At 41.3% G+C, this 18,238-nt stretch overlaps 2 protein-coding genes across 3 annotated transcripts in view; one reads left to right on the top strand and one right to left on the bottom strand.

Moving 5' to 3' along the window:
* myo7aa (myosin VIIAa) overlaps positions 1-18,238 on the bottom strand; it is a 204,974-nt gene that overhangs the window by 34,482 nt on the left and 152,254 nt on the right. The window lies entirely within an intron of this gene.
* Positions 2,178-6,775, top strand: foxa3 (forkhead box A3). Its single transcript, XM_050073416.1, has 2 exons — positions 2,178-2,637; positions 3,972-6,775. Exons 1-2 carry the CDS (start codon positions 2,566-2,568, stop codon positions 5,283-5,285), a joined length of 1,386 nt encoding a protein of 461 aa, XP_049929373.1. The 5' UTR covers positions 2,178-2,565; the 3' UTR covers positions 5,286-6,775.

The following is an 18,238-nucleotide window of genomic DNA, read 5'->3' as shown; positions in this document are numbered from 1 at the left end:
AACTAGCTTGAACCCTATTTGGATATTTACCACAGAACCAGACTAGACTTAATATGTGATTGTGTCGATCCTTATTTAAATTGTTTTTTATCAGAGGCTCACAGTTTACTTACCATTTTTATCTACAACTATATCATCATGCAGATGAAAAAAAGCTCATCTCTTTCAGGCTTAATTACATCATTACAGACACTGAGGTGTGAGCTCATCCCACGTGTTAATCGATTCGACAGCGGTTTTGCAAACAGGCGATAATCGCTGAGTCTTTACTGGCGGTGGCCCGCAGAGAGTCTGACTGACAATATCACACAGAACCGTGGCTGAAATATGACGGTGGGAAACATGATGACTGGCTGAGAGTTTACTCGGCCTGTGACTGATTATTAAAGAAATATAATCATCAGTGCCAGTTGTCGGGCAGGCGACACATCCATCAGGCGGACGCTGGAGATCCATCATATCTGCTGGTGTCAAACAAAGCTGCACAGATAGCCCACAGTGGTCGGCAGTGAATCTGGTATATTAAAACATTTTCTGCGTATTCTGGCACATCTGCTCGCTCATGTACCTTCCTGTTATTTCTTAGCTCCTTGGGACCTTTTCTCACAGTCTAATCCTGTCGACCTCCCGGGTGCGCATCAATTACATCTCCATTGACTGGCCATTAGGCAGAGGCATTGACATTCACGGGCCTCCGTCTGCACCGAGGCCGATGTGTATTCCACAACACAGGAGTCCGGCCTTATGCATTACACTGCATTACACCAGGATTACATTATTTATTGTATTTCTCTGTGGCGTCGGGTCCCGTATGCCTCTTTGGAGGAAAAAAAAAAGTTCTCAGGGAAGGAGGCCTCTCACATTCTACCGAGCCACATTTACGCACAGATTGCGCACAGGCGCATCCAAGAAACTGATAGTGATTTGTGTGTGTATTATTAGCTTTAAGTTTTGATATTACCTTTACCACTTTAGGGGTTTTTGGTGTTGCAGTGGCATTCCTATATGTGACCAAAGTCCGTTTTAATGAGTCTGGGGAGGTTCCTCAATGTGGTGGTGGGAACGTGGGAGGTTTCTCTGATGCTTCTGATTGGGATCACTGCTATTCTGATTATTCTTTTGATAGTCAAATATTTTCCTGATTGACGTGATTTATTTTAATGACTATCTGGAAAATATTTGACTATCGGTAAAATATTTGACTATCGGTAAAATATTTGACTATCAAAACCCAGAATCTGAAATTACTTAGGCGGTTGCTCCAATTAAACCCTCAACGAATGTGTTAAAGGGTTCACAGCCCCAGAGAAGTGATAGCCAAGGGAATTAACGACTTTCACGCCCCTCGCTTCACACACACACACACACACACACACACACACACACACACACTCACACACATCACAAAACTGACTCCCCAACCTAATAAACATAGTTCAATACCTAGTTATTTTTATTTATTTATCTATTTATTGCAAAATCAGATTATATTAAGCGTAAGGGTTTGACTCACCTATAGCAAGTGTTCTTAGTTGTCTGTGTGTTACTTTATACTACACTGTATGTCTTTTATGTCTTTTTATGTATTTTGTAAGCTTTGTCTTATTTATTCTGTGAGCCACTTCAAAGACGAATTTCCACTGCTTTGCAATGGACAATAAAGTTTTTCTGATTCTGATTTTGATATATTAGTTTGATGTAGTGGTATAATTTACCTTTTCAGACGTGTTCTAATTTTTATCTCCAATTACTGCAGGACAAAAGAGACCTTATTCAAGTACATTTTAATTTGAACAAGTTGTTTTGAGTAAAGGAGCTACATGACTGTTTTTTATGGGCAACAACTTCCATCTATATATAGAACAGACGCAACCATTCATAGCTTGTAAGTTGACTTTTGAGCATATAATGCCTTACTGCTATATTTTCAAAAAGAAAAGAAAAGAAAAGAACAAGAAAAGAAAAATTCAGTCAGTTTTGTTGCTGGAGGATTCTGGGATAGTTATTTGTCCGGGTGGCCCCGGTGTAGCCTCCGGCCAATATACAGCACGCCAGGGGGCCACATTGGCCTTTTTGCTGGGCCCTTCCTGGATCCCAACACGGTATTCAAATGTCAGGAGCGGGGCGGGACCCGCCAGCACCTTATAAGTGGACGACGTCCAAGTTGCTTCACTGTATTTGCGCGCTTCATCTCCGCCTGCCTGTTGCGTCCCGAGGCCCCCGTGGACAGAAAAAAACGGGCCAGAGGAAGAAAAAGCCAATATCTACTGAGCAATAACAAGATTAATGTTATGAAACAATGGATGACTGACAAATAAGAAATATTGACTTTACTATCTCCAGGAGCAGAGCGTCACATCACTCTTTGACTTTTTTTTTCCTCACACATTTTTGACTTAAGCTTTTTTTCTCCCCGTTTCTTGGCAGAAAAAAAGGAGACAGTTTCGCATTTGGCTTTTTTCGCCAAGAATTTCCAGCTTTGCGAAGGATTTTCTATTTATTTTTAAGATTTAAAAAAATTCTGGTCTTAGATAAGCCTTTCTCCTCCAAAGACTTGTATTGGGGATGTTGAGCTCTGTGAAGATGGAAGCACATGATCTACCTGAGTGGAATACTTTCTACAGCGAGGCCAGTGAGGTAAGGACACAAAATAACAATAATAACAAATTACATTGTTTTTATTTCTTTACGTTGTTTGCAGCGGGATAAATCGCAGGTTTTTGTTGAAGATGAAATTGAGAGGAAAGATTTTTTTGCGCACATTTGAGAAGGACTCGGAAAAAAACAGACGTAATCCTGTGATAAAAGATAATGAGAAATGTTTTTACATTCATCAGTCACTCATATGGAAATACTGAAGGGGAACCATGAGAATTGAATTAAATTTAAGTAGGTCTATGATAGAGTAGCACTGAGTGTCTAGACGCACATTACAGTTTTACGGGGATAATAATAATATGGAGAAAAATGACAAAAAAGTACCCCCCCAAAAAAATCCATATATATTCTTCTTCTGCTAAGATCCTAATAGGAACATTAGCGAAAACTTATTGAAAAACAAATTAACAAGAAACAAACAGCAACAGGTATTTTCACACCAACATATTATTTCGATTTTTGGTTTTAAAAAAATATTGATACCTAATATAAGTATAATTATTCGGGTTGTATGTTGTTCACTAAATTATTTTTTCAAGTTATTCGCTCGTGAGAAGACTTTCTTCCTTTGTCTCCCCGAGCGTTGCGATACTTCAGGTGTAAATGTAACGTGACTTTTTTTTTCTCTCACTAATTCAATTAGAGTTAATTCCATCAGCAGCTTCAATTCTCACCTCGCGTCGACCTGATGAAATTACCGAGAAGAAAGAGTCTGATAATATTTAACCAGCGATCATTAAGCGGGCCGAGATATCCTCTGTCCCCCGCGGATTTTACCAACTACTCTTACAGAGATTTCACAAAAAATAAATAACACGGTATTGTTCATCTTCGACAAATACAAAAAGAACAGAAAATAAACTGATTCCTCTATCTTAGCCACAGCAGTGATAATTTGGTTCGCCTGTTTTTTCCACGGAAGCAGCGGAGGAGGCCGTTTGAGCCGAGAGGCACCATGACGCGCTTTTTACGCATTTTCAGGTTAACATCGCTGTGTGAAATCCATGTCCTCTCCCTGCGCACTGAGAGCTTCATTGTGCATTGATAAGGAGTCACTTTTAAAATGGAGAGTCAGACTGCTTGACTTTCACATTTAAACATTCACTTTAGTGCACTAATTAAAATAAATATCACTTAAAATCCTAAGTATTAATATCCCAAGTATTTATGCTGTTTGTTTTCTAAATGCCAAAAATTAAACATCGAAATTAGTGAATTATATTTAAATATTAAACTGCTGTTTAATGTATGTCACCTGTGTTTTCTTGAGTGAGTGAATAACCATATGTTGTTGTGCATCTCTTTTCCTTCAGATGTATCCCTCTCCCAGCACCATGAACTCTGGTCTGGGCTCCATGGGCTCCATGGGCACCATCAACAGCTACATCAATTTGAACCCAGCCACTGCCTCCCCTGCAGGCATGAACATGGCGTACCCGAGCTCCAGCCTCAGCAGTTCCCCGCTGGCGTCCATGGGCTCCGGGCCCAGCCACATGTCCCTCTCCCCAGTGGCCTCGTCCCTCAGCACAGGCCCTCTAACCCAGCTGGGCCCTGCTGCTCCAGGCTCCCTGGGCTCCTTGTCTCACTACCAGAACATGGGTCAGTCCATGAGCCAGCTGGGATATGCCTCCACTGCAACCCTGAGCCGGGCCGGGCCTAAAGAGATTCCCCCAAAGCCCTACAGACGCTCCCTGACCCATGCCAAGCCGCCATACTCCTACATCTCCCTCATTACCATGGCAATCCAACAGAGCGGCAGCAAGATGCTCACCTTGAATGAGATCTACCAGTGGATCATGGAGCTGTTCCCCTACTACCGTGAGAACCAGCAGCGCTGGCAGAACTCCATTCGCCACTCGCTCTCCTTTAACGACTGCTTTGTGAAGGTGGCTCGCTCACCTGACAAGCCGGGCAAAGGTTCTTACTGGACTCTGCACCCGCAGTCAGGCAACATGTTCGAGAACGGCTGCTACCTGAGACGCCAGAAACGTTTCAAGATCGAGGAGAAGTTGGCAAAGAAAGGAGGCAAGAACCAGGAGGGGAGCTCAGGGAAAGGAGGCCATGGTGGAGATCACCTGGTGGAGGATCACAGCCCCACAGGAGGATCAGAAGGAGCTGACTCCACTCACTCAGACAACTCCCACCCAGGCTCCTCTGATGACCAGCCGCATCCCAGAAACTCCCTGGTTCCACTAGACTGCCCTCCGCTGTCCTCCTCACACCTCCACAGCCCGCCTGTTTCCCTGACTCCCTCTTCCTCCACCTCGTCCTCCCTGTCCCTCTCAGCCACCACCTCCTCTAACCCGCTCCTTCACTCCCAGTCTTTAGTGGCTAGCACCCACCTCCTGCCCAGCACCATGCAGCAGCACATGGACCTACAGAGTGATGCCCTCAAGTCCCTGGACCCCCACTACAACTTCAACCACCCCTTCTCCATCACCAACCTCATGTCCAATGAGCAGAAGATGGACCTTAAGTCCTACCAGGACCAGGTGATGGCCTACAACAGCTACACCAGCTCTCCTGTGGGAGCCAAGCAGATCTACGACAGCCCAGGCCCAGCCACCATGGACTCAGGCGCTTACTACCAAACTCTGTACAGCCGCTCGGTGCTCAATGCTTCCTAATATGGACACTCACCCCCAAAGCACACACACCTGTCTGTAGAGGTGAGCCAAGATGGAGACGTCTCTTTCTTTCTGCCTTTTCTAAAATGGACACCCCAGCTCTCTCTGTCTTCCTCTTTCTTTCCCTCTCCCTCTCTGGCTCACATCCACTGGAAGAGACTCACATCTAAAATGGCTGCCGTGTCTGAGGGACCAAGAACAGTTTATATTTTCTTTTACCAACTATGAAGAACATGGAGACTGGTTGGTTACATAGAGGACAGAAAATGTAGCTGATAAGAAGTCTTAACTGATGAAGAAGACATTTGACTGGAGTCAGATTGTGTCACATTGTGTCTCTGCCTGTCGCAGGAGCACTGCACGTGGTGAAATTGGCTTTGTACAAAATGTAAATAGAGGTAATGCTAGGGGGAAAAGGATATTTGCATTTATTTATAAAGGGAATAAATTTTAATATATCTTGTATAGCGCTCTGTTGACCAGTTACAACCCAAATGTGAGTTTTTTTTTAAATCCAAAGATGGAGAAGCGAGTTTCAGGTTACTGCTTCAGGCAGGTGTTACTGCAGACGGAGACAGTTTTTTTTGTGTGTGTGTGTGTGTTACAGCATTTCACAGTGCGTCCATCATTTCTGTCATATCAGGCATTTGTCAGTGTAAATGTAGCTGATGAAGTCTGTATTTTCACAAAATTGGTTTGTTATTTTGGTTGATATGAAGACAAAAAAAGCCATTTTGTCCTCGTTGGAGCACAGAGGAAATAGAAGCTAAAACAATCTTCTGCAGCCAGAAGGAACGAGGCAAAGTAACTGTGGTAAAAACTAAAAACCATGTTGTGTGTATGTTTTTGTTACCTAGAAGAGAGCATTAAAACCAAATGCTTATCGGCAGACTGTAACATTTTGAATAACAGACAGCTGGTGCAGTGCATGGGGGAGTTCAGTCAGTTACTAAAACAGTGGAAGGGAGGAGAGATGCACTATGGGAGAATTTACATACAGTACTTTGCACTATGGAGCTCCCACTGGCCAGGTGGGCTAATAGTGTGTGTTTGTGTGTGTTACAACAATGCTAAGGAACACCCCCTTACAATGTCAATGCATCAGCTCAATGGGATCAGTGTAACAATGTCAAAGGGTGTCAAATAACCCTTGCTGTCCAAAAAGTGCCTTTTCTTCAAATGACTACTGATCTGCTAAGAGATCAATGTATCGATCTATTGAAGGATTATTCTGATAATTAGCAGAGGACGCAGAAGTTTCAGGTCACATGATGTCCTTTGTGGAGCATATTTTAGTTTCAGAGATAATGTCTTTTATTTAAGCTATGTAGCTTTTCAAACTTTGAAAGTGTGCTGACATAATATATTGTTTTTTGTTGTTATTTCTGTTGGTTTTAAATGTGATATGAATGATTAACATTTCATTTTTCTTATTAAAAAGGCAAAAAATATGGGGAGAAATGGTGCATTTGTTTTTTTTTTCCATCAGTAATAATCTGAAAAAAGCTAATCAAACCTTAAAAGCTCTTCTACCAGACGTTTAGTGTTAAAATCTGTATTTTTTAATGGGGATGGGTTATCACAAGCTTAGTTTGTTTCCAAATACTTTCCCAAAATTTCACAAAATTATAAATAAAAGATCACGTCTTTCAGGATTTCACATGTAAAAAATTACATAAGGCCACTTGGCTTTCGCTATATTTTTTAAAAAATCTCACAGAATGCAAGGGTTCATCATTTTCTGGACATATTTGGATCATATGTAACCCTTGCACATTTTTTAAAGTTTAAAAATTGTCTCGATCACGTGGCGTTGCTAACAGGACTTTGATGACTCGTCAGGGTCAATCAATCAATCACAACTCTTTTTTTTTTTCACCTGTCTCATGAGGCGGTGCTACAGGAATAGCAGCGTCTTGTTGAAACAGCTCCTGACCAAATGACTGTGGTGTGTGACATGTAGGACTGGTAGACTAAACACGGCTGGATCACACTGAGAGCCTCAAAGCAGACCTCTGCACAGGCCATCGGCCCGGGCGGCACACACACACACACACACAGCGAGACCGGGACCGCTCCAAAAACGACTGACCTGCCTCTGACCCTGCACTAGAAAAACTATCTGTAAATCAACAAAACAAAAACAGGGAGAAAGTAGAAGCAGAATATTTTCCTCTTTACTCCTCTCGTCCTTGGCAGCTCCCTCTGACCAATCAGATCCTCTTTTTGTTTATCCCAAAAAACACATCACCTCCTGTACACATCAGAGGAGTTTCATGAACAGCAGCTTAAGTATAGAATCTTGCCAAATCAATACTGTATAATACCAAGAGCAAAGGAAGTATGAGCAAATGATGACTTTTAATATGATCAAATGCTGTGAGCTCACATTCTAACTAACAGAGTGATGTGCTGATGGTTCCATCTCTTGAGCTCTGCAGGAAAATAAAAAGTTAATTTATTGATCTTAGTTTCTGCAGCCACCCTTCCCGGGCCTCCTGCTCCCCTGTCCTGTTGCCAGGCCTCCCATCTATCTGTCTGCCTGTCTGCCTGTCTGCCTGTCTGCCTGTCTGCCTGTCTGTCTGCATGTCTGTCTCTCCGCTGGCTTGCTCAACCCGGCCCTGTGTTGTCAGAGTTGTCACGTATTTGTCGCTGCCTTTTCTTCTCTGTCACGTCAAGCCCAACAACCGTGTGCCCTGAGGCTTTAAAAATATAGTCTGCAGCAACACACACACACACGCACGCACACGCACACGCACACGCACACGCACACGCACACGCACACGCACACACACACACACACACACATACTAAATATATAAGTCTCACTGTTTAACTTCAGTTTCGATCAATGAGTCACAGTGCTAAGAAACACATAATGGAGCTGTTGCTGCAGAAACTCAAGTATTTTTCTGATATGTTGATATGTTCACCCTTTTTATGATATAACATCAATATGTCGATGTCTAAATGAGCTCAACACACACACACACACACACACACACATGCACAGTCACACACTGGTCGCTGTTCTATAGTCACAGTGGGAATCTATGGGAGTTCGTCACCTTGCATTCACAATAGTCCCTTCAGAGCAGTTGGCTTGATAAGATAGGCGAGCACCCGTCTGATATGGTCTCCACAGCTACAAAGATGCACACACACACACACACACACTAGGCTACTCCAGGTATGACTAACCTGCCTGACTCTAAAATGTCACTCTGATACGTCCCCTCGCAGTAATCAGGTGACCGCGCTGATAGTGGTCACATTCAGTCCAGGCTTCTCATGAAGGAAAACAGATTAGAGTCTATCCCCAGATAACATACTGTGGCCTGAGGTTTTCAAGGAGTAACAATGCAGCAGTTAGAGTGGAACAATTTCAGCAACAAAGGGGCAAAAAACTTAAGTGTGACCCTTACATTTATAACCTTTCAGTTGTAATCTGTAACCCTCAGCTGACCCAGTTTCCAAACGCGAGACTCTTAGAAAATAGATAGCGACTGCTGATAACAGTCTGGATGTCATAAATGGCCCTAATAGACTCAGCTGAAGATATGATTTTGTTTAAAGTCTCTGGGATTTGTGTTTTGTGCAGGAATCACTAGCAAATGTAAAGACTTAAATCCTAAAATCAACATGTTGCAGATTTAACACAGACTTTGCTAGTATGGAAAGTATTTCATTTTGGGAAAACACAGTGTATGGATGCTGCTTTTTTCCCTTCAGAATCACTATCATTTTATCACATACATAGAGTTGTATAAAGTAACCCTAAAGGTGTAAGTCCTTGTGAGGACTACCAGCAAAGTGTTTGAAATCAGTCCAAATATTTTTATAGCATGGTGAGAGTGGTGATCTACTGTGATCTTTATATGAAACACTTGAATTGTACAACCACAAAATACAGTTGAATAGTAAAGCATGGAGATAATTGTGTGAATAATATATATAACGCATATAATACATGTATATGTATGTCATTTTGGCCTCGACTGACTCACTGCTGAGTCTAATTCCACATTAAATACAGACTGTTTGATTTGCTGCAGACTCCAGCAGCACAAGAAGACCAGAGAGTCCAGGAGAGAGCAGACTGAAGGTCTGAACAAGTCAGGAGATGTTTGAGAGCTGATCCCGAACATACTGTATGTCTGTGTGGTGGACTTCTCAGGATAGTTAAGTCTGACAGTGTACTGTAAAAAATCAAACAAACTGCACAGCAGGTCCTCCAAAATAAATGGAACTACTACATCCATGTCCTCCAGAACAACACATGTAAGTGTGTTCAACAACTTTACAACCTGCACTATGGTTTAGGTTTAGTTAGGTTTAGGCAAAAAAGGCTTGGATATGTTGTCTGAATATAGGCATTTGATGTAAATTGTGAGGTGTCGTACAAAATGGATGTTATATGGATGTTACATACTCAACTTGAAGTTATGTACTTAAGGTTAAGTTCTGTACATTGTTTGAAGTTTAGGTTTAGACAAGTAAAGTTAATTTGGTTAGGTATAGGGAAAGAAACATGGTGATGGCATAGCCTAAAATAACTCAAAGCTTGCTTGATGTCACAGGGTTCTGAACTCTGATCTTCCGGGGGAAAGTCTTGTGATTTGTGACCCATCCACCACCTCAAACTGAATCCTTATACAGACTACTCCCTTTGCTTTACTTCTCTACTCCTATCAGTGCATTGGTCAACCTTCCCAGTTATGCAGGTTACCATAAAATTTCAAATAATAGCTTGGGCTATTATTTGCTTAAATCACTGAAATAACAGGCCAATATTTGTGACAGGTGTCTCTATAGCCCTTTTTAGATAGGAGTTGTGCAAATTTGCAGGAAAGCCCAATCAGTCTTTTATCAGCATTGGCAGTATGAAAACAAAATCGGGGAGTGCGGCAAAATGCTGCCTACCTAATTTTGTTTATACAGAATGAACCTTTTTTGGGGCAATGCTGGGGTGTGAGCAAGTAACAAAACGTGTAGCTCAGCCTGTGATGTAACCAGTGACGTGAGAGGGAAGCCGAGGCTAGTCAGTCCTTCGGCGATTCTCTCGTAAGTCGGCCCGTCCTTCACCGTGCCCGTCACTTGACGGTTAATGGCCTCTTCGTTTGTGAGGGCAAGGAGGGAGTGCAATTCCTTGTCTCCCCAGTTGTCTGTCAGGTTTGCGTTTCCCTCTTGCTACTAGCTGCTCGCTAATTCCTGCTATCAGCTGCTTCCTGTTAGTCCACCGCCAGTGGCTGCACGTGCGGCGTCATCAACAGCTCCTCCCACAAGTCATCAACAGCCCCTCCCATTGCGGAAGGCCGCCTCGGTCTTTTTAAACTGAAAGGGTTCCACCAATACGCCTACCCTACGAGGCGGAAAATTGGTCACCTCGGATCAACTCGCCAATCCAGCTCTGTGTGTCTAAACCTTCGAAGCTTGCTGGCACAGCGGCACAACATTCGCGGAAAATCTGGCAGTGTAAAAGGGGCTTATGGGACAGGCCTTTATTCATCAGAATGTGCAGCCACACCAGGCTAGTAAAAGGGACTATGCAGGCTTTTAGTTGAAGTTTTACAGTATACCAATTGGGATGCATTACTTTTTGTATACATAGAGTGGGCTGCTTCTATAGGCTATAGTGAATGGTCAAATTGAACTGAAAACAAAAGTGACCTGTCATCACTTTCAGTATAATTCACTTGGTTTGAGTTTACTGAATTTATTTTGTCAGGTTTGGTAATCTGTATTCAGTTACAGGTGTAATTCTCTCAGTTTAAAAGAAGCCATTAAGTCGATTTAGACTTTGTGAAGAACATTCAAAAGAACATTTCTAGATTTGGTAACACGCTGAAACAAAGCACAATCTTTTTTACACTGATGCTTATTCAGCCAGCTCATGAGATGAGAGACGAAGGTGTGACACACAGTTTGAAGTGAAAGAAAACAGTTTTGGTGTGAAAAGCTCCCCAAAGATAAGATCTTATCATGACTGAATCAGTTCTTGTCACGTTTTGCATAATTAGTGGTTGGCTTTTGAGGTCTGAAAGAGGTTTTAAAGAGTTAATGTGGCCTTTAGATCTACGTGAGGGTGACGCTGTTGTCATTGTCAGTATAATAGATATTTGTCTCCTGAGGTGCAACAGTCTCTCAGTTCGCCCTGTTGAGCACTTGATGACAGCTGCCCTCCGGCTATACTGCTGGTGACAGTGTGCAGCCTGCGAGCATGCACACCTGCACAAAGAGCTTCTGTGCTCAAATGAAAGAGTTTCATGCAAAAATAAGATGTATTTTCTGCTGCTGCTGTAGTTTATGTCTAACCTTCATTTCATCATATTATAGGCACTCTGTTATACTTTAAAATCTTGCACGCTCTTTGGGACACACAGACTCAAACTGTGTTTCAAAAACTAATATAACAGAAACTGATTATGCACTGACTTGGACTGAAAAATAACAAGAAAGTCCTAACTTACAAAGTTACGTTTATGTATAGCAGTGTAGTGAGAATTCTTCCATTTAGAAAGAAAGAAAGAAAGAAAGAAAGAAAGAAAGAAAGAAAGAAAGAAAGAAAGAAAGAAAGAAAAGGAGAGGTGAGAAAAGGGTGGTGCGTGTTTTCAAGATGTGCCATGCAAATGAGGCTGTGCATCCTGGATCCTGTTANAGAAAGAAAGAAAGAAAGAAAGAAAGAAAGAAAGAAAGAAAGAAAGAAAGAAAGAAAGAAAGAAAGAAAGAAAAGGAGAGGTAAGAAAAGGGTGGTGCGTGTTTTCAAGATGTGCCATGCAAATGAGGCTGTGCATCCTGGATCCTGTTAGGTGGATGTACTGTTTACTCTTGTTATTGCCTGAGGAGAGGGAGGGAATAAAGGGAGAGAGAGGGAGAGACAGAGAGGGAGCGAGAGAAAAAAAGGAACACTTACAGTTCAGCCCTCAGGCTATACTCTCCCTTTTTTTGAAAAATAAATGTGTTAGATGACAGACAGGTCAGTTAGTTAGGCAGTAGAACGGTCTGTTAAGATCTAAGCCTGATCTCACAGCAGATTTGCATTAAAGAAAAGTCTGTTATTCGTATAGAACTATATGGACACTGCGAATTATTTACGTAGCACCTGTAATAAGTCATATTTGGCTTAAAATGTCTAAAAAATAAATCATAAGAACATTAAAACCATTCTAAACCGTGAGACAAACCATATGTATGACATTCATTAAACAGTCAGATGGAGCTGTTTAAAAAACAGGGAGGATGCGAGATAGTTTGGTGGTAAACTGGGAAGATAAAGCGTCAGATGGAAAACGTTTTAACGGAAGTGAGATAGACAGACATTCACGAGTTCAGTGAGACAGAATGATATCCAGTCAGGTAAAGCTGCAGCTTGTAAAGAAGAGGATGAAGACGAAACAGACAGTTCCCTGATCCCACAACAAATTTACGCTTCTTGGTCAAAAATGGTATGAAAGGTTGTCGGACATGCAGTACTCTAATTTGTAGACTCAAAGTGAATGAAAAAATGAATTGTTAGTCATTTTTTAAACATAAACACCTTTCCTGGTTTGAGCTGTAAATGTGAGGATTTTTCAGTTTTTCTCTGTTTTATAGGCCCTATATCTTATTTACATCACCAGGATTCCTGCAGATTCCTAAAAAGTCTTAAAGGGCATTGAATTTATTAATCTAAAAATAAGCCCTTAATTGGTTTTATTAAAATGTCTTAAATCAGTCTTTCAAAAGTCTTAAAAATGCCCAGACATGGGAAATAGGATTTTATGAATCGTTTATTTCTGATCTTGCTTAAATTCTCAAAATAATTGATAACATCTATTTTTTTTCATAGGACTTACCAAATGCCTGTCACATCAATATCATACATATCAGTACAGCAAAACCAACAACAGTCAGCGAGCTATCACTGTACCCTGGACACCATCGGGAAGTGCAAATTCAGTAAAAATTAGCTGTGTAACCAGGATTTAGCGTCATGGCTGAAACCAGTCCAAGGACGTGCACATGAGGCTTCCTGTTTTTTATGCAAAATTTTTCAATCTCAAAAGCAAAGGCAGTGGAATCCCACATGCAGAGCAAAAATCACAAAATTGCCAAGAAAACTGGCCAACAAAACATCAGGTATTTCTCAGCTCTGCACCCTCGTCTCCACCACAAGACCAAAAGTCACGTTTTAAACATTTAGGCAAAATGTTTCTAACCTTCATGTTATCTTTTCTTCAGTTTTAGTTATTGTAAAATGGATCTAAAATTTCATTGCAAGTGGCATTTGTAGAGTCTTAAAAAGTCTTAAATCTAACTTGCTTTAAGCTGTAGGAACCCTGATGATACATTCAAAGTCACCAGATTGGGCTCTGACAAGTTTTGATAGGCCTTTAATTCACATTTCTTTTTCAATTGATAGGAAAAATGTGCAATTAAGGAAATAATCAGCAGATTAACTGAATGGCAAAACCCTAAACATTAATGTTTTAATCATAACGATGATCATTTTATTCATTATATATAGAGAGGTTCCCACAGACACAAATCAATTACAAATAGTCAAATTAAAATAAAACAAATTCAATGCAGCAACTCAGACATTCAGAGAGAGAGTCTGTATGACAGTCAGATCAGGCTGGGGAGTAGCTAATAAAGATGGAGGCAGATAGACAGTCACATTTAAAAAGAAAGCTGTAAATCTAAAAGACAGAGAGACATTCAGATGATTTGAGCTGCAGCTAGTAAAGAAGACAGAGAGACAGTCAGTTAGTATGTCATCCAGACAGACAGAGCGCCACTGGCCAGCAAAGGCACAGATAAGCTGTTGGACTTTGCTCCGTCAGTCGTGGGTGTTGCAAAGAGGCCAGAGATAAAACCGCTGGCGCGAGAGACGAACACAGAGGAGGCGGCTGATGGTGCGTGTATGTGTGTGTGTGTGTGTGTGTGTGGGGAGGGACGAACAGGGAGGACAGTATTGATCAAAACAGGGCCATCGACTCAGGGACGCAACAGATGCATGGCAGGAAAAAAAAGACAGCAAGCAGCCCCTGTGCAGTCCAACAACAGGTAAAAGGTCAGGGGAGCAGGTTGCTAAAAAGGTTGCTGTATGTAATCCCAGAGTCACTCGCTCAGATGATGCTCTGACCTTCAAATTCCTGATCCAGCTCGAATCATTGAGTGATATTATCCCTCCATTTGCTAAATTCTGGATGTATTTTATGTTAGTCCTCTTGCTGTGTCTCTTCTTCCTGTTATATTACTCATGATTGGTTTGGACTTTTCTTTGCTGCATCCTGTGTCTGTTTGCACTGACACAGTTCCCCTTCAAGTGTCATTAAAGTTTCGCCTTATCTTATCTTAATTTCCGTGAGTAACATTGTCTGTGTTATGATTACACACACAGCACCTGCTTGGTTTGTGATGTCCACTTTGTAACATGATACACGGTGGATTTTCAAAATAAAAGTCAGGTATTATACTTTTTGGCTTGATGCCTGCTCATATAAAGTCATATCAGACGTTAATATTCTGGCTGTGTTACAAGCCAGACTCCTGTTTATCCTCTGTAGTTTCAGGATGTTTGGATCTGCAGTGGAGGAGGTGACAAGAACCGCAGAACTTTGTACTATTCTTTCCATCTTGTACGTCTGTGTGAGCCTCAGGTTTGATTTTATGATGTTGGGTGCAGAGCTCGGCCAGCAGCGATGCAGGGGAAACCCCTGCACGGTATGTTTGTATCACTTAAGTAAACCTTGATTCACAAAATCACCTTTACTTCCTGTGGGATATCACAGTCTATCTAAATAATAAATCCACATGCAAACTCTAATTGTCGTGTTATTTCACCTCAGGTGACACTCTGCAGAGGAGCCCATGAGCCATGTACTTCAACCCAAGCTGCTCTGTAATTAAAGCAAAATAAACTTAATAAGGAGAATAAGGAATTGCGTACTTGTTTTTTTTTCCTCTATAGTTAATATTATATCTGACGTGCACAGGCTAATACTGATACAGTAAACATTTTGAGTTCCACAACAGTCCTGTTTTAATGTGTACATGTTAGGAAGTTCTCTTCAAATACGCTGGTTGTCCTTTTCCTTTAAAAGACAAATACACAGCTTTAATTTGAAGGAGTGTATTGATTATAAGGAACAAAACATTGACTAGAAACAAGCCTTCTCAAGTTTATAACGTCACACAGAGGCCTCCAAATAGTTTCACAAGGGGGCAGTTGAGGGGGGCAGTGGACCTGGCCACCCTGTGGTAGCACCACTGCATCTAAAGTATTTGGAAAAAGGCAGCGTTGCCCTCACAAGCTGAAAGTGTTTCATGTATGTTTTAACTTAAAACATCAAAATCCCCACATTGAAAACACTGGTGCATTTGCATCATGTGTGATTTTACTGGTTATCATAGTAATGCAATGCACTCTCAGGCGGCACGTCTTCCAGATGCACAGCAGTCAGAGATGGTGGCTGTAAATGTAAAGATTGGTCACTGTAAATAGAGTTCAAAGAATTGCCGATTGCTAAGTCTGAGACAACCAAACCTGAGTTAACTGAAAAAACTTTTTTTTTTTTAATTCATTGGATATCTTAAATATATCATTTATCTGCAAATTTCCAGAACATGGTTAAAAAAACTGAGTGTAAGTAGGCCCATTACCTCATACAAATTGATGATAGTTCATATATGTCACGTTGCTATGGAAAAAATCTCAGTGGTCATGGTCTGTCTGATCTATCTGATTGTTTCTGTCTATCTACTCTTTACTTTCCCCTTTTTAGATTAAGATAAATAAAAGTTTAGCAAAAAGCTGCTGAAGTTGTTCCACAGCTCAGATTTGTCCTCCTGATGCTTGTTTCTTCTTCTCTTCATCTGAATCCGTATTTATAAACCAGGCAAACTGGCAAGCTCCTAAATGTCACAGGAAAAGCTGGCAGGACTTTGTATGGAAGAAATGCAATTTTACACAAGTTAGTGTTTCATGTGCTCTGATACAGGGATAAAAAAAACAAACATGAAAATTGAACAAATAAAGAGAAAATCTGACTCGATGGAGCAATTTGAGTCTGACTCCGCCAAATTGGTTTCGAGCTGAGAATCAAAGCCCTGGTTCTCACCCAGTCAGCCCCAAACCTCCATTGTAAAGTCCAGTTTGGATGTCGGAGCAGAGCCAGATTCAACAGAGCAGTCTGACACATCGCTCCATCACATCCTGTCATTTGGCAAAGGATGGACACCCTGTCTTCATCCATCTTTGAGCCGGAGACAAACACTGCTTCTGACATGCTCTGTGTGTCTTTATGTGTGTGTGTGTGTGTGTGTGTGTGTGTGTGTGTGTGTGCAGACATTTGTGTGTATGTCTCAATGTCTGAGATTTACAAGGCAGCGGACAGTAGTGGCTGTCATGTCAATTCAAGTAGTGTTGTCTTAAAGTCTAGCCAGTAGCACACACACACACACACACACACACACACACACACACACACAGATTTTCAGAGTGCGTTTGACCCGACACATGCTCTCCAGATGTTGTTGAACATTCCTGAAGGTCTCATCACACTTGTGGACATTTTATGTCTCCTCACACTGTCCTGACACTGTCACAGTCCAGTTCTTGGTCTGTTTAAATTGACAGCAGTGATGAAGACACAGGATGTCCACTCTGCTTCAGGACTTACACTCAGGCCACTTTCTCTCCCCAAATGTCCTGAGTGTCTCTACACTGTCATCTCAAATCAAAGTCTAATCAATTAAACAGGCAAACAAAACAAACAAAAAAACAAAGCAAAACTGAGTGAAATTCTCGCATCTCTAAATCGAACAAATCTCTTATAAATACAGTAATGTACAGAACATTCAGAGTATTTTGTAAATACATAAAATAATAATGCTAAAAAGATTCAATTAGGAAGATTTCAAGTCCATGAGCAGCTAGCTGCTCCTCTGATGTGGCTTTAGGGCAATATGTAACTCCTGATGATTCCTAAAACTGACGCAGCATTAACAGAGACAGAATATTAATTTTATCTATTCAAGTAACCAAATAAAACTGAAACTTGGCTTGGACTTGATCTGTGTGTGAGGATGCAACAGAATAGCGCGGAGGACAGCCATGACTTAGCAAATATCATCACAACACTGATTATTTGCTGCAAATATTTGCTGCTAATCAGAGAATTAATCTTTGTTTACTGCACAGACAATCTCTGATTGTTTAATATTCTACCAGCTGAAAACCATATTTGCTTTGTGACTTTTAATCATATAATGTATCATATCGAGGAGCGATGAAACTCCTCCTGCAAGTTTGATGGCCCTGAGGCGGACAGAGCAGTTCTGTTTTCACAGACAGGAGCAAAAAAAATATGACTTTTCACCTACAGATATAGCACAAACACACACAGGTAAAACACTTAGTATACTTGATATATCATACAGTATACAGGTGCATGATAGTGTGTGTGTGTGTGTGTGTGTGTGTGTGTGTGTGTGTGTGTGTGTGTGTGTGTGTGTGTGACTACCACACACCAATTATGCCCTGCAGCTATCTTATCAGTCATCACAGGTGTGCATGTTAAAGGGACCCCACCCATTACCGGTTTCCTGCTGGGACTGGATGCTGACGTGCATGTTCGTGTGTGTGCACATGTGTGTATTTGAACATATGCGTATGTTTATGTGAGCACACCTCAGTATCTACTTATGAACATGTATAATGTGTGTTTATAATATTGTCTGTCTGTGTGTTTGTCTGTTGTTTATCTCATGTTCGTTTGCAGGCTCAGAGCAACACTGACAATGACAAGAGAAAAATGAAAAAATGTACATTTCTGACAAAACACAAAAACAGTGATTAGCATATATCATTAAGCTTTGCAACACACCAGCCAGGTGACAATATTGATTAAACGCACATTAAATCTACCTATTTGATTTGATAACAAAGAGTGTTTTACAATTTATCC

This window comes from Epinephelus moara, chromosome 2 (assembly GCF_006386435.1).
Source record: "Epinephelus moara isolate mb chromosome 2, YSFRI_EMoa_1.0, whole genome shotgun sequence".
NCBI lineage: Eukaryota > Metazoa > Chordata > Actinopteri > Perciformes > Serranidae > Epinephelus > Epinephelus moara.
This window is presented reverse-complemented; position numbering and strand designations above follow the sequence as displayed.